This window comes from Silene latifolia, chromosome 3 (assembly GCF_048544455.1).
Source record: "Silene latifolia isolate original U9 population chromosome 3, ASM4854445v1, whole genome shotgun sequence".
NCBI classification, from domain to species: Eukaryota; Viridiplantae; Streptophyta; class Magnoliopsida; order Caryophyllales; family Caryophyllaceae; genus Silene; species Silene latifolia.
Genome location: NC_133528.1, coordinates 124,338,057 through 124,359,917, shown reverse-complemented (window position 1 = coordinate 124,359,917; position 21,861 = coordinate 124,338,057). Strand labels below are relative to the sequence as shown.

The window sequence follows — 21,861 nt, the reverse complement described above, 5'->3', positions numbered from 1 at the left end:
GATTTCCTTGGGCAAGTAACGTTATTGTAATACTACGGTTTTATGAGTCTCTGGGTACTCTATCGAGTGGGCCTTACTCTGTCGAGTAAGGGTGTTTTGCGATTTAAAATAGTTTCCGACCTGTAGGGTACTCGATTGAGTAGCCTTGGTACTCGATCGAGTAGGCGACACTCGATCGAGTACGTCAGTTACTTGATCGAGTAGCCCGGTTTACGGGTAATGTTTTGTCGGGTTTCGTTAATAATGCGAACTAATATATAAACACTTCCGTCACTTTCATAATATGCTTTTACAAACCTAATTACTTTCAAAAGAGATTTCAACCTACGTACTTCGCACTCATCGCATTATTGACAAATCCCGGAGCTTGGAAGGTCGGAATTCATCTTTCTTTACATCTTTGTGATCCTTGCGTCGAGGGTAAGATCTACGTACCGAATTTGTTATATTTAATTAAGTCTTGTTAAACCCTAATTTTGGGAATTGGGGATTTATGTTAGTTTTGTGTGGTTAGTGATATATGTGATGTTATGTTAGGAGGAGGATTCGTAGAGGAGGCTTTTTGATAACAGCTGTTGAGATCGTCTGACTATATTGCATTCCAGGTAGGGTTTCCCTACTCAGTATTAGTCCCATAATGTGTTGGTGGTGATTTGTGATTGTTGATTGTTCTCATACGAGTATTGTGACGGTTGTTGGTTTTGTTTGCTGATTAGTAGTTGTGGTTGATTGTATCTGTCTGTGTTCTTCGGGGTGCGTCCCTGGCTGAGTGGAGTCACTTGCGGGAGTGGCTTCACGCCCATTATTCGCCTTCTGTGGAACCCGCCACATAAGGGATGTGCACATTAATGGATTTGGGTTTATAGCTCGACGGAGATGAGCGGGGCTTAGGTGGGAATGGCTGCGGTCCCCCACTGGCGGCGAGGAGTAACCTGTTGCGATGGGTACTCTGGCAGGGCTACACACTTTAGTGTGTAGTCAGTATTATGGAGTTGGTGATGGAGTTCGGAGTACATCTGTGACAATTGAGCCGTGTTGTTTGTTGTATTGTTGAGTTATATAAATTGTGTGATTAGTACTGACCCCGTTTATTATTTTAAAAACTGTGGTGATCCATTCGGGGATGGTAAGCAGTTGTTGAGCAGGTATGAGTCGAGATACATGGGCTAGCTGGGATGTGTCACCTTCAGATGATAGAGTCTTCCGCTGTAGCTTGAGTAGTTTGACAGACATTTTATTTAGTTGATTAGACAGTTGCTTTGAGAACATGTGACCCGTATTTGGGGCATTTGGTTTTGGATTGTATTCTTTCACTAAACTGATACTATTTAAATGTTGTTTCGTTATTGTCTTATGATTATCATTGCCTCGGGGAACCGAGATGGTAACAGCTTTATACCTGAGTGGTCCTGGTAAGACACTTGGAGTATGGGGGTGTTACAAAATAGTATCAGAGCGACGATCCTGAAACCTGTAACTAATGAATATAATGAACATAGGGAGTCAATTAAAATGAACCCGGGGTAAAGATTGTATGAGCTAATGCAAAGGCTTGGGAGACGTCCTAAAGTCGCGAACTCGCCCTACAATTTTGAACCAGTCACATGGGGGGGTATGTGTCAAGGTCGTATGTGGTGTTTGTCAGCTTATGTGAACGTAACGATGTATGTTGTGAACTGTTGGATGTTGGGAGTAGAAGATTGAATTTGTGATTGAAAATTTGGTTGGGTGTGTTTATATGTTGGTTTACATAAAGAAGCATGATGGTTGTTTATTTTGTGGCATTTGATAACATGAAATAGTTTATTTTGTTGGTTGTATGAGGAATTGTGTAGAATTTCATGCTTAGTTATATTATAATGTTGAGTTTATGAAGTTTCATAGTATGTTGGGTTATGAGAGATAACATGCGGGTAGTATGTACGAGTCAGCATGACTCCATCGAGTAGGGGGTACTCGATCGAGTAGGTGAGGTACTCGGTCGAGTTGGCCTGACTCGATCGAGTGGGTATTTTGACGTTATAACCAGAATCGTGTTTTTGGGTACTCGATCGAGTACATAGGGCACTTGATCGAGTAGGGGGTCACTCGATCGAGTGGCTATGCTACTTGGTCGAGTATGTTAGAGATCAGAAGGTCTGTTTTGGGTCTGAAGTCGGAGCACTCGATCGAGTATGGTGGGCACTCGATCGAGTAGCCGCTACTCGATCGAGTAGGTTTAGGCACTCGATCGAGTGGGCTCTGAGCAGGGTGTTTTCGTGTTTTGGGGTTATAGTATGTATGTTTATATCTACCTTTTCTTATATAGTTTCAAGATGCCGCCAAAGAAAACCGCTTTGTATGCGAGAGCTGAGAGCATGAACATCGACGATATAGTTAAGATGTTGGAGCATCAAGATGCTCTTACGGAGGCCCTAAAGAGAGTGAGGAAGGATAAGGAGGTTGATCACTCTAAGATCAGTCTTTATATAGCGAGGTTCAACCCGAAAGAGTACAAGGGGACTGGGGAGCCAATTCTTCTTGATAATTGGCATCGTGAGATGGAGAACATTCTGTATCTGGTACATTGTCCTGATGAGATGAAAGTAGAACAAGCTGCGTTCTACTTGAGGGAGGCAGCTGATGAGTGGTGGGATAAGGTAAAAGCGAGTGTTAGAGAGATGTATACGAAGCAGGGCCTACCTGCTATACCTTGGGAAGAGTTTCGGAGGGCTATGAGGAGGGAGTTTGTACCTGAGCATGTGAGGAGTAAGCTGAGGGAGGAGTTCGATGGGTTTAGGATGACATCTGATATGTCGGTTGCTGAGTACTACAAGCAGTTTAATGAGAAGTCTAGATATGCTGAGGACATGGGTTTGAGTGAGGAGAACCTAGCGCTGAGATTTGAGAGGGGGTTGACACCCAGGATTATGGACAAGTTACCCGTGGGAGTCCTTAATGATGTTAAGGAAGCTTATGAGAGGGCTGGGAGAGCTGAGAGATTGGTGGAGATGGCCCGGGAGAGAAGTAGTGAGAAAAGAAAGGCTGAGAGTGAAGGTGGTGGCCAATATAATTACAAGAAAGGCAACCAAAGTCAGGCTAGAGCGTTTTCTTCTGGCTTGGGGTTCAGTGCTGGGGCTTCCTTTGGACGTGGTCGAGGGAGCGGTAGTTGTAGTTGAGGAATGACCTGCTTTGGCTGTGGCGGTGAAGGCCACAAGAGACATGAGTGCACGAGTGTACCTGGAGCTTTTCAGAGATCGACTCAGGGGAGCTATTCTCAGGGGCCAGCACAAAGTTATGCGAGTAACAGACCGGCTGGGTCATGGTCTAACCGGGGAGGTCAGAGCAACCGGGGTGGAGGTAACCGCAATGGCGGTAATTCTTATCAGAAACCAGCTACGAACAACAACAATCAGGGGTCGGGTGCTAAGCCGACCACATCAGCCAGTACTGTCCAGGGAGGTGGACAGAAGACCAGTAGAAAGTTGTTTATGATGGACAAGAAAGAAGCTGAGGACGACGCACATGTTATCACTGGTACTTTTCTTGTTAACGGTATTCATACCTTTATTTTGTTTGATTCGGGGGCGTCTCAGTCGTTTGTATCTTCGAGTCATGTTAAACGGTTGGGTTTGAGGGTATATGAGTCTGTAAGTGAGAAAGTTTTTATACCTTCTGGTGACTCTGTATCATGTGGGAAGTTGTATAGGGATGTATCTATGATAGCTGCGCAAGTTGATCTACCTGTAGACTTGCTAGAGTTTCCTTTAGACGGTTTTGAGATGATAGTCGGGATGGATTGGTTGGGAAAGTACAAAGCTAAGATAGACTGTCATCAAAATAAAGTGTCTTTGAGAGGTCCTAAGGGTGTTAGTGTGTCTTATCGTGTGTTTGTGGTCAAACCCAAAGTTAAGTTGATTGCAGCTGTGACCTTGAAGTCCTACCTGAGGAAGGGATGCCCTTTGATCTTGTGCCATGTGAGAGATGACCGGATAGAGAGTCCGACAGTTGATCAGATACCAGTGGTGGGTGAGTTTGCAGATGTCTTTCCAGAGGAGATTCTGGGGTTGCCACCGAGGAGGGAGATAGATTTCACAGTTGAGTTGAAACCGGGGACGGGGCCAATCTCTAAGGCACTATACCGGATGGGTCCTAAAGATATGGAGGAGCTCAGGAAAAAGTTAGATGATCTGATAGAGAAGGGATACATTAAACCTAGTGTATCACCGTGGGGAGCACCAGTTCTTTTTGTGAAGAAGAAAGATGGGACCTTGAGGTTGTGCATAGATTACAGGGAGCTGAACCGAGTGACGGTGAAGAACAAGTATCCTTTGCCAAGGATAGATGACCTGTTTGATCAGTTGAGTGGTGCCTCAGTCTTTTCCAAGATTGATTTGAGGTCGGGGTACCATCGGGTGAAGATTAGAGAGGTGAATATACCAAAGACAGCTTTCACGTCGAGGTATGGCCATTATGAGTATGTGGTGATGCCTTTTGGGTTATCTAATGCACCGGCTGTGTTTATGGATTTGATGAACAGAATCTTCAGACAGGTTTTGGACAAGTTTGTGGTGGTGTTTATCGATGACATCTTAGTCTATTCCAAGACTAAGGAGGAGCATGAGGAGCATCTGAGGATTGTGTTGCAGACCTTGAGGGAGCATGAGTTATATGCTAAGTTGTCTAAGTGTGAGTTCTGGTTAGAGAGAGTTGCTTTTCTGGGGTATGTGATCTCTAAGGATGGGGTAACTGTGGATCCGGCAAAGATTGAGGCAGTGACAAAGTGGGAAGCACCAAAGAATGTTGCTGAGATCAGGAGTTTCTTGGGTTTAGATGGATATTACAGACGGTTCGTGAAGGATTTCTCCAAGATTGCTAGACCTATGACAGCTTTGATGAGGAAAGAGAACAGGTTTCATTGGGATGAGAGTTGTGAGACGGCGTTCCAAACATTAAAGGAGCGTTTGACCACATCTCCTATCTTAGCTTTGCCTGAAGGGATTGAGAACTTTGAGGTTTGTACAGATGCCTCAAAGAATGGGTTGGGATGTGTGTTGATGCAGAACGGTAAAGTGATTGCCTATGCTTCTAGGCAATTGAAGCCTTTTGAGGAGAACTATCCTACACACGATCTAGAGTTGGGTGCAGTGGTGTTTGCTCTCAAGATTTGGAGACATTACCTTTATGGGGCGACCTTTAAGGTATTTTCTGATCACAAGAGTCTCAAGTACATCTTCACTCAAAAGGAGTTGAACATGAGACAGAGGAGGTGGATGGAGCTGATTGGCGATTATGACATGGATATTATCTACCATGAAGGGAAAGCCAATGTTGTTGCAGATGCTTTGAGTAGGAAGAGTGTACATTCTTTGTGTACAGCTTTATCTTTGATGAGGTTGAGAGATGGGGTGGGGAAGTTTGGGATACATATGATGCAGAGAGGTGATGCCATGGGAGATTTGACGGTGCAGCCTGATCTTTATGATGATATTCGAGGTAAACAGGTGTTGGATCCTAAGATGGTGGAGTGGAGAGCTGGAGTAGAGAAAGGGACACTATCCAGATTCTCTATTCATACAGATGGTAGTCTGAGGTTTGATGGGAGGTGGTGTGTCCCTAATGATGAGGAGATGAAAAAGACAATCATGACAGAGGCACATTGTACACCGTATTCAGTACATCCAGGTGGTGACAAGCTTTACAAGGATTTAAAGAACACGTTCTGGTGGCCTGGGATGAAGAAAGAAACAGCTGAGTTTGTGGCCCGTTGTTTGACATGCCAGAGAGTTAAAGGGGAACGGCGATGACCACAAGGTAAGATTCAGTTTTTAGAGGTACCTGAGTGGAAGTGGGAATCCATTTATATGGATTTTATCGTGGGTTTGCCGAAGAGTCAACAGGGTAACAACATGATATGGGTAATAGTGGATCGACTGACCAAGTCAGCTCATTTTGTGGCAATGAAAGATACATGGACTAAGGCACAATTAGCTATGGCTTATCGGAAGAATGTGCTAAAATTGCATGGAGTCCCTAAGGACATAGTATCTGATAGAGATGCGAGGTTTATCTCAAAGTTTTGGAAAGAGTTGCAGGAATCTTTGGGAACAACGTTGAAGATGAGTACAGCATTTCATCCTGCGACAGACGGTCAGACTGAGAGAACAATCAAGACTCTTGAGGATATGTTACGAGCTTGTGTGATGGACTTTGGTGGTAGCTGGGAACAGACGTTAGATTTGATTGAGTTTTCTTACAACAACAGCTATCACTCTAGTATTGGCATGGCACCGTTTGAGGCCTTATATGAGAGGAGATGTAGGAGTCCGATTTGTTGGGACGACAATGCTGAGGCAGTGGTTCTAGGACCAGAGATGGTACATGAGATGGTTGAGCAGATTAAGATGATCAGGGAAAGGATGAGAGCGGCTCAGGATAGGCAAAAGAGTTATGCATATCTACATCGCCGGGATATAGAGTTTCAGGTTGGGGACAGGGTTCTTCTGAAAGTGTCTCCTATGCGTGAGGTTATGAGATTTGGGAAGAAAGGCAAGCTAAGTCAGAAATTCATAGGGCCTTATGAGATCTTAGAACGGGTTGGAGAGGTTGCTTATCGTTTGGCTTTACCAGCCGCGTTGGAGAGGGTGCATAATGTGTTTCATGTATCTCAGTTGCGCAAGTATGTGAGTGATCTGTCACATGTGTTAGATGCAGAGAGCATAGAGCTAGATGAGTCCTTGTCTCATATTGAGGTGCCTAAGCAGATTCTTGACCGGAAGGTTAGGAAGACTAGGAGTGGTGAGAGAGTTTTGCTCAAGATCCTTTGGTCTAATCACGAGACTAAGGAAGCTACATGGGAGGCAGAGGAGGCCATGAGAGAACGTTACCCTTCCCTTTTTGATCAGGTATGTATGGTTACGGGGACGTAACCTTGTTTCTTTTAGGGGGTAGGAGATGATCGCAAAGAGTTTATAAGAGTTTTTATACCCTTTTTAGTGTTGTGTCGGTATGTATCGGTATGTTTGTTGTGGTTGAGTCGGGTTGAGTTTGGTTAGTAACATGTTTTATGTTGAGTTTTGTTTTGGTTGTTGTGTCGGGAGTGTAGTATTATGTCTTTGTTTTGTTGTGGTTTGAACTTCGGGGACGAAGTTCTTTTTGAGGGAAGACTGTAATACTACGGTTTTATGAGTCTCTAGGTACTCTATCGAGTGGGTCTTACTCTGTCGAGTAAGAGTGTTTTGTGATTTAAAATAGTTTCTGACCTGTAGGGTACTCGATCGAGTAGCCTTGGTACTCGATCGAGTAGGCGGCACTCGATCGAGTACGTCAGTTACTCGATCGAGTAGCCCGGTTTACGGGTAATGTTTTATCGGGTTTCGTTAATAATGCGAATTAATATATAAACACTTCCGTCACTTTCATAATACGCTTTTACAAACCTAATTACTTTCAAAAGAGATTTCAACCTACGTACTTCGCACTCATCGCATTATTGACAAATCTCGGAGCTTGGAAGGTCGGAATTCATCTTTCTTTACATCTTTGTGATCCTTGCGTCGAGGGTAAGATCTACGTACCGAATTTGTTATATTTAATTAAGTCTTGTTAAACCCTAATTTTGGGAATTGGGGATTTGTGTTAGTTTTGTGTGGTTAGTGATATATGTGATGTTATGTTAGGAGGAGGATTCGTAGAGGAGGCTTTTTGATAACAAATTTTTGAGATCGTCGACTATATTGCATTCCGGGTAGGGTTTCCCTACTCAGTATTAGTCCCATAATGTGTTGGTGGTGATTTGTGATTGTTGATTGTTCTCATACGAGTATTGTGACGGTTGTTGGTTTTGTTTGCTGATTAGTAGTTGTGGTTGATTGTATCTGTTTGTGTTCTTCGGGGTGCGTCCCTGGCTGAGTGGAGTCACTTGCGGGAGTGGCTTCACGCCCATTATTCGCCTTCTGTGGAACCCGCCACAGAAGGAATGTGCACATTAATGGATTTGGGTTTATCGCTCGACGGAGATGAGCGGGGCTTAGGTGGGAACGGCTGCGGTCCCCCAGCGGCGAGGAGTAACTGTTGCGATGGGTACTCAGCGGGGCTACACACTTTAGTGTGTAGTCAGTATTATGGAGTTGGTGATGGAGTTCGGAGTACATCTGTGACGATTGAGCTGTGTTGTTTTTTGTATTGTTGAGTTATATAAATTGTGTGATTAGTACTGACCCCGTTTATTGTTTTAAAAACTGTGGTGATCCATTCGGGGATGGTGAGCAGTTGTTGAGTAGGTATGAGTCGAGATACATGGGCTAGCTGGGATGTGTCACCTTCAGATGATAGAGTCTTCCGCTGTAGCTTGAGTAGTTTAACAGACATTTTATTTAGTTGATTAGACAGTTGTTTTGAGAACATGTAACCCGTATTTGGGGCATTTGGTTTTGGATTGTATTCTTTCACTAAACTTATACTATTTAAATGTTGTTTCGTTATTGTCTTATGATTATCATTGCCTCGGGGAACCGAAATGGTAACAGCTTTATACCTGAGTGGTCCTGGTAAGACACTTGGAGTATGGGGGTGTTACAGTTATGAAATGAGTTTTGGGATTCTAAAAAAAAAGGTGATTGGAAATCAGTGTGAGTGATAGCATGAGATGGTCTGAACTGGTTGGTGATAAGTGTGAGTGATAGCATGATAAAAGAAGATCCATGGTAAGAAAGAGTGAGGTGATACTGATATGAAATAATGGATTTGAGCTTCGGAGCAATGAGAAGGTAATCGGAGCACTAAAGAGTTAGGTAAGTAATAAGGAGTTGAGCTATTAATTGGTATTGTTGAGTGTAAAGAGAAAGGAAGGATAAAAATAAGCTGAGAAAAATATTGACCAGAGTTATGTGATATAGAAGTAAGGAATCGTCGAGATGTATGATACTGTCATAAGGATGTGAGTTAATGGTTATATAGGAGTTTCAGGACAACATGATTAGTCAAGAGTTTCGACGAATTAAGGGAGTAAGAAGTTGGTAGAGTATTTGCACGATAGGAGATCTTGGTGGTGAGTTGGGTGACGATATAACTAAGGATGGATTGGGCATAATGTGGAGGTAATTTTTGTTGATGGATTTGATGTTCGTTATTTGGGATGTTAACCAAAGATAGGAAAGAAACCGTGATCTTTAGAGATGAGTGTAAGAGGTTTGTTATACGAGCACTGGTGGTATTGTGGTATTGTCAATAGTGGTTAAAGGTGATGATGGATAAGAACGATAGCTATTCTAAAGAGGTTGATTTTGTAGAGGCCGGATTGATATGTACGTTTGTGAGGAAGTAAAAGATGTGGTTTTAGGAGGCGGTTGCTAGTAGTTGAATATTAATGGTATGGTTAGATTTGGCAGGAGGTGATGGTTATGCGAATGGGAGAATATGTTATGAGGGGCATACGAGTTAAGCTCGGGCGAGAGGTAACCTTTATCGAGTGGTAACTTACGTGATCAGGATTGACTAGTTGGATGTGATTATGGGTCTATGATGTGTATAAACGTTTGTGTTAGGTTCTGACCTCACGATAAGTGGTATGGTGTGATAGTCATAAAGTTGTTATCTGAATGTTCTGTAATATATGTTGGATACGGTAACCTAATGGAATGATGTTCAAAAGTGATAGTTTGGGTGATCTGGCATGGCTAGTTATACTTGTATGTGTATTCATGATATATGTTTATTCCGTGAAAAGGTATGGGTGATATTCATGAGATTCTTGTCTGTTTATTCCGTATAATATGTTGTGTTGTGATCTAGTAAAGCAGTTTTGAGTAAGTTTTCTTGTCCGGAAAGTTATACCGAGTCAGTGTTATTGGAATTGTATGTGGTTGTGATGTCTATCGATGTGGTTGTTGTGCCTCGGGTGGTGATACGGGCGCGGTATTTCGTGTTGTGATGCGGGTATTTTTACGCTGCGGTGTGGCTGTTGGCGGCAGTGTTGCGATGCCGTCACTGGTTGTGGTGGAGTAGGCGGGATGATTACAGTTCGAGTTTCGAAAGTACATACCAGTTATACATAGATTGTTGTTTTATTTGATGTTGCTTCCTGTGAGTTTCGGGTTGTACATATAGACGGTTGTTTTGTTTATTGATGTTTCTTACCAGTTTTAGTTTGGGAGTAAAGGTAGAGTATGATATGGAAGATAGTTGTGTATGTTTTCGTTGTTGTCATGGTATAGTGATATCCTGTTGATGGGACACAGTTGCGAGAGGTTGTTGGAGTACTTATGATGTTCTTTTACATGGGGCATTGGTTGACTTAGTAGTGGCAAGTAATTCGTGGAACATGTGTTGTACATATCTGAAAGCTACAGGTGGTCCATAATCTTTTGTTAAGACAGTGAGTATAGGGTGTTGGACATTAGTATCATGGTAAGTTGTGGATGAGTTTGTGGTAATAAAAGGGAGAACTTGAGGATCTAGTGTGAGTGTGTGTAATAATTGTGGATTGTGAGTTCTGAGTATGGGGATTGGTGCATGTATAGAGGACTATGTTGTTTTGGCGGTAATAGGGAATAATTGAAGTTTTGGTTAAGCTAAAGATTTTGTGGTATAGGTTAGGTGGTGTGCCGAGTGAATTGAGATATGAGAACTGTTTAAGTAAGAGAGCCTTGGATATAGGAATGGTGAGTATTTATATTATAGGCGGTTATATTTGACATGCGGTGGTGATGAGGATAATGAGAAGATATAGCTAGGATTTAGTATTAGTGAGTTACGAGGACGTAACATTTGTCTTAAGAGGAGTAGGATGCGATAAAAGAGAGTTTCATGGTTGTGCATGTTGTAGTATATTTGGAAGTAGAGTGTTGGTGTAGCATAAAGGATGGATCTTTGTTCTGATTGATTTTGTTAAAAGGTCATGGTCGTGCTTGTAGTAGTGTGATGTCTAGGAGTGTGAGAATATTTCGATAGTTTTGGCAGTTGGATGATGATGTTTACGAGTGTGAGTAAACTTCGGGGACGAAGTTCCTTTTAAGGGTGGCAGAATGTAACATTCCGTTTAATGTTTATGAGTGTCTTGATATTGGATTTTCTAGTGGATAATATGTTAGTGAAACGGAGCTAGCAGCGTTTGTGGATGGTAGTTGGTAGTGTGTGGAGTTAGTGTCGAGAGAGACTATGACATAGTTGATACGATATCGTGAGCCATGTTGTGGAGGTAGGAATAGTTGGTAGAGTTGGTGTTAAGATTTCATGTTTTTTAGGTTGGGGTTTTGTTTTGAGTTCTTAGTTGCGTTGGTGTGTCATGATCGAGTTAGTATGTTTGTTTTTATGTATGGGTTGAACTTCGGGGACGAAATTCCTTTTAAGGAGGGAAGACTGTAATACAACGGTTTTCTATGTCTATGGGTACTCTATCGAGTGGTACTTACTCTGTCGAGTAAGTATGTTTTTATACGAAACAGTAGTTTGCCTGATGGGTACTCGATCGAGTACGTGTGGCACTCAATCGAGTAAGGGGCACTCGATCGAGTAAGTCACTTACTCGATCGAGTAAGTGTGTTTTACGGGTTTGTTTTGACGGGTATTGCTAATAACGCGAGATTAATATAAAAGGCTTCCGTCATTTTCTTTAATCACTTTTTCACCTTTCTAAACCTTTTAAAAGAAAAAGAAGTTACGTAGTTCTCTCTCGTCGCGTTGTTGGCAAATCCTAAGGGCTAGAATCGTCGGATCGTTGAGTTCTTTACGCATGTGAGACCGTCGCATTGTGGGTAAACTCCTAGTATGATTTTTATATCGTTTCATTGATTTTTGTTGAAACCCTAATTGTGTAATTTTGGGGATTTGAGGAGTATAGTTGATGTTAGATTGTGATTGTATGATTGTGTGTTTATGGGAGATGATTTCGTTGAAGAACGATTGTGATTAGCTGATTGTGACGATCTTGGTGATTGCTTTTCAGGTAGGGTTTCCCTAATCAGTATTGGCTACATAATGTGTGGTGTTTGTGATGGTGATTGTTGGTTAATTATATTGTTGGTTTGATTTTGATGGTTGTTGGTTGTATATTATTGATTGGTTGTATAACTGTCTGTGATCTTCGGGGTGCGTCCCTGGCTGAGTGGAGTCACTTGCGGGAGTGGCTTCACGCCCTTGATTCGCATTCTGTGAAACCCGCCACAGAAGGGATGTGACATTAATGAACATAGGTTTATCGCTCGATGGAGATGAGCGGGGCTTAGGTGGGAACGGCTGCGATCCCCCACTGGCGGCGAGGAGTACCTGTTGCGATGAGTGCTCTGGCAGGGCTACACACTTCAGTGTGTAGTCAGATGTGTGGAGAGGAGATGGAGTTGTGGAGATTGTGTTGTACTGTTGGAGTGTTTGTAATACTGTTTGGTTGCAGCTGTTTGTTTTGTGTAATCAATACTGACCCCGTTTAAATGTTTTAAAAACTGTGGTGATCCATTCGGGGGTGGTGAGCAGTTTTTGAGCAGGTACGGTTGATGCACATAGGATAGTTGGGTTGAGTCATCACGAGCTGTTTTAGAAGTCTTCCGCTGTGTCGAACGTTGTTCTTGAGCTAGTTGGTTTAATATTTGAGAACCTTTGTATTTTCTTTTATCAGTTTCGTTTTGGTTGTATCGTTTTAAAATTTATTATTATTAAAGTACGTTTCATTATTGTCTATTTGATTATCATTGCCTCGGGTAACCGAGATGGTGGAATTCTCATACCTTAAGTGGTCCTGGTAAGGCACTTGGAGTATGGGGGTGTCACATCATTTGCCGGTACGGAGTACCACATGAGTTCATCAGTGATCATGGAACTCATTTCCAAGCTGAGACCGAGGTTATACTTGAAAAGTATAAAATCAAACATCACAAGTCATCGCCATACCGACCACAAACGAATGGTGCGGTAGAGGCTGCTAATAAAACAATTACAACCATTTTAAGGAAGATGTCTGACAACTATAGAGAGTGGCCAGAAAAAATACCATTTGCATTATGGGGGCATAGAACTTTAATTAGAACAGTCACGGGAGCAACCCTGTATTACTTGGTATATGGAATGAAGGCGGTCCAACCAGTTGAGTTAGAAGTACCATCCCTAAGGATCCTCCTAGAAAGTCAGGTTCCTGAAGCAGATTGGGTTCAAGCAAGATATGATTCACTAGTCATGCTCGATGAATGGCGTTTGAACACATTGTACCATGTCCAACTCTACCAGAAAAGGATGGAGAGAGCTTTCAACAAAAAGGTGAAACCAAGGGGTATTAGTGAGGGATATTTGGTTCTCAAATCAGTTAGAGCTTTGTTACCAATTGACCCGAGGGGTAAGTTTATACCAAATTGGGCAGGCCCTTATTTGGTAAAGAATATTTTGTCGGGAGGCGCTGTTCGATTAACATATTTGGATGGGAATGACTTCACAAATCCTACGAATTTGGACCAGCTGAAGAAATACTATCCTTGATGACCTCATTCTCAAATGTTATGAAATAAATTTTGAATTGCAAATGTTTTTAGAATAAGTTGCGAGTTGTTTACACTGCATGAAACATTTTATATGAGAACTACGGACTCGGTTTAATTCTGTTGCAAAGCAGATACGTAGGCAACTCTTAGTTAAGAGTACAGCCGAAGCATGTAAAACAAAAATGGAATTTTTGATGCAGAAACTGGGGATTTCTAATAAATAATAAGTTTTTATTTATTCTAAATGTCGGGCTTTCCGGGCGAAGCCCATCACACACAACTAAAAAAGGAAAGCACACAAACAGTAATAGTAATAGTAGATAGTAACGTCGAAGACTACTCTTTACCACCCTCAGCCGGGCCACACGCCCCATCACGACGAGACGAAGTCTCACCCATCATCACTCGGGCTCTTTTCTTTGGGGGGATCATCAATTCCTCTCGAGGGCCCAGTCTGTCTTTCACACTAGGTCGAGGACCGAGTCTTTCCGCAAGTGTCAACCCACTTTCATTTCTCGGACTTAACCTCTTCCACACATCTGAAAACAAAGAGTCAATCCTAGGAGTCGAGTCAGTCTCTGTTTCGGGCCTATATGAAATCGGGGTCGTCCCAGTAAATAATTCTCGGTTCTTCTCCCCACTCTTCTGGTATTTGTAATCAACGGCTTCATCCTCGTAAAGTTCTCTCCGGGCCTTTAAAGAAGGTTTAATAGTCCACTACAAATAAGAGGGTGACACCCAAATAGAAGTAAATGGCTCAAAAATATGCCAAATAGTCCTCCGAGTCTAGGACTCTAACCATGCATTACACCTCGCGAGACTCACTCCTTGAACTTGGCCGCAAATGGTCTCAGTAGCGGAAATCCGTTGCTGACGACCGAACTGTCGAAAAACACAGTCCGGATAGATATGGGTGGACCACTTCAAGCCCAAAAGAATAAGATGTCTGGTTCTATCAGTTTCAGATAAACCAATGACTACAGTAAGGCGAAGCCAGGGTAAAGCCCATCTAACATGTAACCCAGCATTGGCAGAAAGCCGCTATCACGAGAAGGGCTCCTTTTTCCCAGTAGGAAATTGACGATGACGAGAAGTGAAGCTTCTCACTTCATATGCACCCGGAACTTTTGGTGGGTCAACCAACTCGAGTCTCTCACATAGCCATATCTGTGAAAAGGACCGCAAGCGAATTAGACTACAGGAAATGATGTCAAAACCTACTGAAAAGAAAGGAGGTGGGCAAAGAAGACAAAAAAAAAAAAGAAAAAAAAAAGAAAGAAGAAAAGCAAAAAGACATACCTGTAGAAGACGGGTTGATCCAGTATAAGCAAGATTCAGGTTAGTCTTTCGAGCATCTAACCCAGCAATGATTTCAGCAAGAATGAGCCAAGCCGGGCTCCTATGTTGCTCCATTTGTTCAACGATCCGAATGAATTTGGCTTTACCGTAACAAGTTGGTACCTCAATATGCCCTTCAAAAGCATATAGATGAAGCATAATCAATTCAAAAGCCCTACGATGGAACACCGCAGGAATCAATGGGTCGTCAGCACGACCAAACTTCTGAGCAATAGCGAGTAAGTTTATTCATTCCCCATCAACAAAGGCACGCGCCTCATCACGTGACAAACCAAGGAAATCACAATACTTATTAGCCCATCCCCTCCGAAATTCGGGAATAACGGGAGTCAAATCGATTTTCCAACCTCCTAGAATGGCAATTTCTTCTGGAAAGGGACAAATATCTCCTTCCGGAAACACAAAAACATGATGGGTAGGGTCCCAAAATTTTAAGCATTCATCAAGAAAGACAGTTTCGGGCAAGACCTGCCTTAACGGGACTAATTATTTCAATCCCGTATAAACAAGTATTTGAGAATCCAATCCTTTGAAATCAGAAGCCCAAGATGACATGGTTTTTTTAAGAGAATTCATACTTAACAAAAGTTGTTGTGAAGAAAAGAAGAGAAGTTATGATTTACCTCCTATCATGATCTCCTTATATAGGAAAAACAAGGAGAGAGTTCTAAGGGTTTTAGGAAAGTCCTTGCTTGCCACATAAGCTGTTCGGCCGAAGCCTCGGGGCGCGGGCCTCCGGGTTTTCCTTACATCTCTTTACCGTTTGTTGCACCAAAGTTCGTTGTCACGGGCTTTACTTATGTTTCGCGGGCCAGAATGGCCAATCTACATTTTTTTATCCCCAACGAGTCCATACTCGAATTAAAAAACCCATACACACTTACGGTTTTTTTATGTTTACGGGTCTATCCCCCGAGTCAGAAACTCGAAACATGTTTACTCATCGTTCTCCAATGAAATTCCAAATGTCCCGGGCGAAGCCCATTTCAAAATGAAACTTTAGCTCCGGGCAAACCCCATGTTCAAAATGAAATGATCCCAGGCGAAGCCCGTCTTCAAAATGAAACTTTAGCTCCGGGCGAAGCCCATGTTCAAAATAAAATGATCTCGGGCGAAACCCATCTTCAAAGTGAAACTCCAGCTCCGGACAAAGCCCATTTTCAAATGTATGTGTAATACTATGGTTTTCTAAGTCTGATACCCGGCCGAATATGGCTTACTCGGCCGAGTAAGTGTGTCGTGTGTTTCTGGACAGACTACTGTCCAGAAATACTCGGCCGAGTATGGGAATACTCGACCGAGTAGAGGATACTCGGCCGAATATACTCTATACTTGTCCGAGTATCCGGTCTGACGTGGTTTATTTCCGCGGTTTGATTTAGAAAGTATTAGAGTTATATAAAACGGAATTTACAGTTCTTAATCATTTTAACAAAACCTAAACTTACAACGTAACTCTAATCCTCTCCAAATCTCTCTCTCAAGTGCGTGGATAGTTCGTGAGTCTATTTCTTCATTCCTTGCGTCGATTTTGTCGGCAAGCCTCTGATTACATAAGTTTCATTAATTTGTCTTTAGGGTTTTGCCCTAGTTTATGATTTGGGGAAAAGGGGATTTTGGAATGTTGTATTTGGAATTATGTGATTGTTGCTAGGTGGAAACTTCGTACAGGAGCCATTTTAGCCTGTTTGATTGTCTCATTTCAGTTTGCACTAAGATAAGGTTTCCCTACTCGGTTTACTGTTTAATTGATTTGAGATTGTGTTGTAATTGTTTGTACGATTGATATCATGATTAATTTCTGTTGTTGGATTGGATTTGGTGTTGGTGTTGAGATGGTGATGTTCGCGAGGTGCGTCCTCAGCTGAGTGAAGTCACTTGCAGGAGTGGCTTCACGCCCTAGTTTCGCCCTCTGTGTAACCCGCCACGGGAGGGGATGTGCACATTAATAAACAAATTTATCACTCGTTGATGAGCGGGGCTTAGGTGGGTATGGTTGCGGTCCCCCACTAGCAGGGATACACACTTTAGTGTGTAGTCAGTTACATGATGAGATTGGGAGTTGGAAGTGGATTGTGATCAGTTGTTTATCTTATCGTACTTGTCTTATTTTGGTTATGCAGTAAACTAACCCCATTGTTGTTTTGTAATTCTGTGGTGATCCATTCGGGGATGGTGAGCAGATTGTGACAGGTGATGATGGTCATTAGCTTCGGGGATGAGTCATCACTCGAGTCTAGCTTCCGCTGTCATGAGATTTATCATTTTAGTTTCAGTTGTTCAACTTTAGTAAACCTTTATTTTGGAGTTGGCTTTGGATCATGTAATCATTAATTATTTATACTTTAATAAATGTTGTTTTAGAATGGTAACTTTGATATACTAACCTCGGGAAACCGAGATGGTGACGGTCTCTCGTGCTAGAGTGGTCCTGGTAAGGCACCTTGGTATGTGGGGGTGTCACAAAGTGGTATTAGAGAGACGATTCTGGAACATAAAACTAATGAATATAGGGAGTCTAAATAAAACGAACCTGGGTAGCGTTTTTTGGAGCTACCACAAAGACTCGGGAGACGTCCCGAAGTCGTATTGAGGCCCTTACGATCTCGAGCCGGTCACATGGGGAGTCTTGGGAACCGTTGTGTGTTTAAAGCCACGTGTGTGTTACTTGTAGCTGTAAATCATGTGAAGTTGTTGGATGAAATAATGAAAGAATTTGAATATGGTAGTATATGAAAAGTGAATTGCGTAGTTGAATATGATAGATCTTGAGCATGTTATGTGTCTACTGCTTGGCTTTTAAAAGGGTAGCGAGTATTGTGTGTATATATATATATATATATATATATATATATATATATATATATATATATATATATATATATATATAGAGTCGGGATCCGGTGAGAACTCCTAAATATTTGAGGATTGAGTAACGAATAAAGTATCACACCATATACAAAACAATATCGCGAGGAAAATTGACAAACAAAACCACCTAAAACTCAAAAAATCAATCGTCATTTCTCTCTCTAAAAATTTTACCAAAATCAATTAAACATCTCAAACGAAAACTTCACAAAATCCTCTCTAAAATCTCGCCGAAAATCCGCAAAAACTTAAAATTCAAAGACGATTTCAACTTCATTTCAACATTATAGATGTATTCGTTCATTAGATTGAATAATCTTACCATAATTCTCTCCAAAATCGTTGAGGTACATTTGTTTCTCATCTTTATCCATTTCTGCGATTTTTTTCAACTTTTGTAGCAATAAATTGATTATACATTTTGATTTTGTTCGAAATTATTATATGTATGTTGAATTAGACGAATTTAATAGGATTAAATCAACAAAATCGAACTAATTATCGAGTTATTTAGGGTTCTTTCGTGTTCTTGCTGTAAATTTCTAAATATCTTACTTATAAATGATTTTACACGTTTTTCGTTCATAATATCGACACATTGAATCAATTACTATCATCAATTGAAGTTTTAGTTGTTTGTAAGATGTCTTTTTTGTTTTAATCGCTAAAATTAGGGTTTAATATTGATCGATTGTGAAAATTAGGGTTTAACTTTGTTTAATTGTGAAAATTAGGGTTTCATATTGTTTTAATCGCGAAAGTTAGGGTTTAACATTGTTTAATTGTGCAAAATTACAGTTTCATATGATAGAATTGAAGTAATCGTTTGTGTTCAGTAAAATGAGTAATGCCGAATTACATGTTGGCTATGATAACGGAAAATGTGTGATACTGTTGTTTGTATGATGTGATACTGAATGTTAATATTCGTGATACTTTATTTTCATACATTTTGGCAGGTTGACTACTACATAATTAAGTTGTAAAATGTCATCAAGGCACTAAAATGCTATAGTATGGTGTTTTCGATGTAAAATGTCACTGGTTTGCAGTAAAATAATGTAAAATGTTGCTGTAAATGCTGTAATATGGTGTGTTTTTTATATTTGTTGTATTTTCTTTTGTGTGAAAGATGATGTTTTGTACATTTTTTTTTCCTTTTTTTTGCAGATTTCTTCGCTTTTGGAGGTTACTTAAGAGTATGTGTGCATGTTGGCGAAGTCTATAGTACATGATCAACTAACAAATCATGTTTTTTTATTCATTTCTCTTATAAAGACAAATTCTGTATTCTTAGATATTGTTTCAAGCGATTATAAATTTGTATTTTTTTTTTTTTTTTTTTTGCATTTTGGAGTTGGAATGTAATGTAATGGTAACAATATTATAGTTGTATCAGGATTTGCCTCTTTTTTTATGTTATTAAATAGAGAATATATGGTTCTTAAAGTATTTAATTTTTTTTGGTAAACAATATCAGACGTTTGTTTTAACAATATCACAAGTTTTAGTAAACAATATCACATTTAATTATTAAAAATATCACCTTTCATGACACAATATCAAATGACTTTGAGAATAATATCACACTATTAGTTTAACAATATCACAAGATGTGGTAAACAATATCACACTACCGGCTTAACAATATCACAAGATGTGGTAAAGAGTATCATAAAACAATATCACCATTATTGTGTTAATAATATCAAATGATTTAGTTCTTTCAAAAAAAATATCAAATGATATGGTAAACAATATCAAGTTATTGTGCTAATAATATCACACTATGCTATTAAACAATATCATATATTTATCTTTATTTGCTAGTTTACAAACAGTTATAAGAAACAATATATATCTTCATAAGTATCACGTCATATTGTTCTAGAAGCATTACCGAACAATATCAAACTTCACACATCCCGGTATCACACTTTATCCAAAACAATATCACATTCACAAGAAATCTTGAAACACTCAAACTTTTTGTTATTGAGAAATAATATCACAGCATATAAGATAAAATATCATTGCTGATTCTAAACAGTATCACAAAATTACAACGACAATAATATTAATTTATAACGACTACAACAGATTACTATCCTTCCAAAATTACATAATCAGTGCATATTCAATTAAAGTTCTATCAACACAATCTGAGTACACAGATTAGTTCCTTTCCCTTCTTCTACCTTTACCAATTTCTTTTTATTATCCTTTTTGGCATCTTTTTCCAGCACAATCTTCAACTTCTTGCTTGACGTTTGTTCAACCTCATCTTGTTTTAAACACCAGTACAACCGTTTTATATAACCATTTCATGACCATGACTCAACTTAATGCAGCCACCTGACTATCTATTCAACTTTCAGGAACTCAATTACATCAAACCATTAGTATGACACCAATGAAGAATATCATGAAACTTCATATCCCCTTGGAAAGTAACACTGATCCTTAGCTTCATTTCTGACTTGGTTTTATCAATTAGCTTCTTTGGACGCATCATGAGACTTCATATCCCCTTCAAAGTGGATCTGCCATTCCCAGTAAGCAAACTTGTGAGAGAGATATACAAGGATGCAAAATAAAGCTCGTCGAGAGGAATGAACCATATGTTGTGGCGTCTACTTCCACTTCATCGATGATCCATCTCAAAGAAAGAAAAGGTGGCCAACACATTTACTCCACATGATTCTTCACCTTTAAGCCGCTTAAACAACCTGGTTTACGCAACCAACAATCTAGTGGGACAAAGTCCAACCTATTGTACCAATAGAAGAAAGTGGATTAATCAAAACTCGAATCCACCAATGAATTAAGAGCACTCAGAGAAAATATGAGCAAGGCCACAACTGAAATTAGACAAATCTGATCTAATTAAATTCAATACCTAATGAAAACAATGGAATAAGAAGAACCAACAGCAATATCTTAAAATTTATGTTGTGCTTGCTGCTCAACAAGATGAAATGGTGATAGTCAAACAAAATACCGCAACTCAATAAACAAGCAGAATGTAAATCAGAAACATATGATGACAACTCAACAATCTAGTGGGACAAAGTCCAACCTATTGTACCAATAGAAGAAAGTGGGTTAATCAAAAATCGAATCCACCAATGAATTAAGAGCACTCACAGAAAATATGAGCAAGGCCAAAACTGAAATTAGACAAATCCGATCTAATTTTTTTTCAATACCTGATGAAAACAATGGAATCAGAAGAACCAACAACAATATCTTAAAATTTATGTTGTGCTTGCTGCTCAACAAGATGAAATGGTGATGGTCAAACAAAATACCAAAACTCAATAAACATGCAAAATGTAAATTAGTTACATATAATGACAACTCAACATCAAATCTATACCAAAACCAAACATACACCAAACTTGGAGACTCATTTGGCAGGTAAATTAAGCCTTAAGCCCAAAGCTTCTTAGGCCAATTTGGACCAAGTCATATCTCTGTCCAATAGGCCGCTCAAAGCTATACAACTTTCACGATCTGACAAAAAATAGCACAAAAAAATACAATGTAAACAAACAAGTAGTAATTGATTTCTGACAATCAAAGTAAAAAGGATGTAATAAAACAATATCACACAGTCTGCTAAATAATAACACATAGTCTTCTAAAGAATATCACACTGGATACTTTAGTAGCAAATACGTGATATTTATAAGATGTCAAACAATTTAGAACCTAAGTCGACGAAATGTATACTACTACTAGCTAACAGTAAAGAGTAACAATGTAAAACATATGTAAATCAATCTGACACAAATTTAAAAATATTTGAAACAAGATACTACACATGTAATTAGGTTTACATGACAACAAAACTCGAACAAAGTGAAATAATTTAAAATCGCAATCAAATAACAAGACTATGAATCAATCTCATCAAAATTATAAATCGAGAACAAAAAAATCATAACAACATGTGAGTTGAACATAGATCAGAAAAAAGTACTAAATATATAACAAATTCGTAACTTGTTCGAATTAAATTAACCTAGATATATGAGAAAGAAGACCAATAAATCATATGAAATCCTCACAAATTAAACCTAATTTAGGAAAAAGAGATACAAAGCATTGAAATAACGATGAGTAGCTACAAAATCATAACAAACGCAGTAAGATGAGTAGTAATTGCAAATATATGTAGCGAAAC

At 39.9% G+C, this 21,861-nt stretch overlaps 1 protein-coding gene across 1 annotated transcript; it reads left to right on the top strand.

Moving 5' to 3' along the window:
• The first annotated feature begins 12,924 nt into the window (after positions 1-12,924).
• On the top strand, positions 12,925-13,440 carry LOC141649626 (uncharacterized). The gene has a single exon (XM_074458310.1). The coding sequence runs from the start codon at positions 12,925-12,927 to the stop codon at positions 13,438-13,440; it is 516 nt and encodes a 171-aa protein (XP_074314411.1).
• Positions 13,441-21,861: the final 8,421 nt, after the last annotated feature.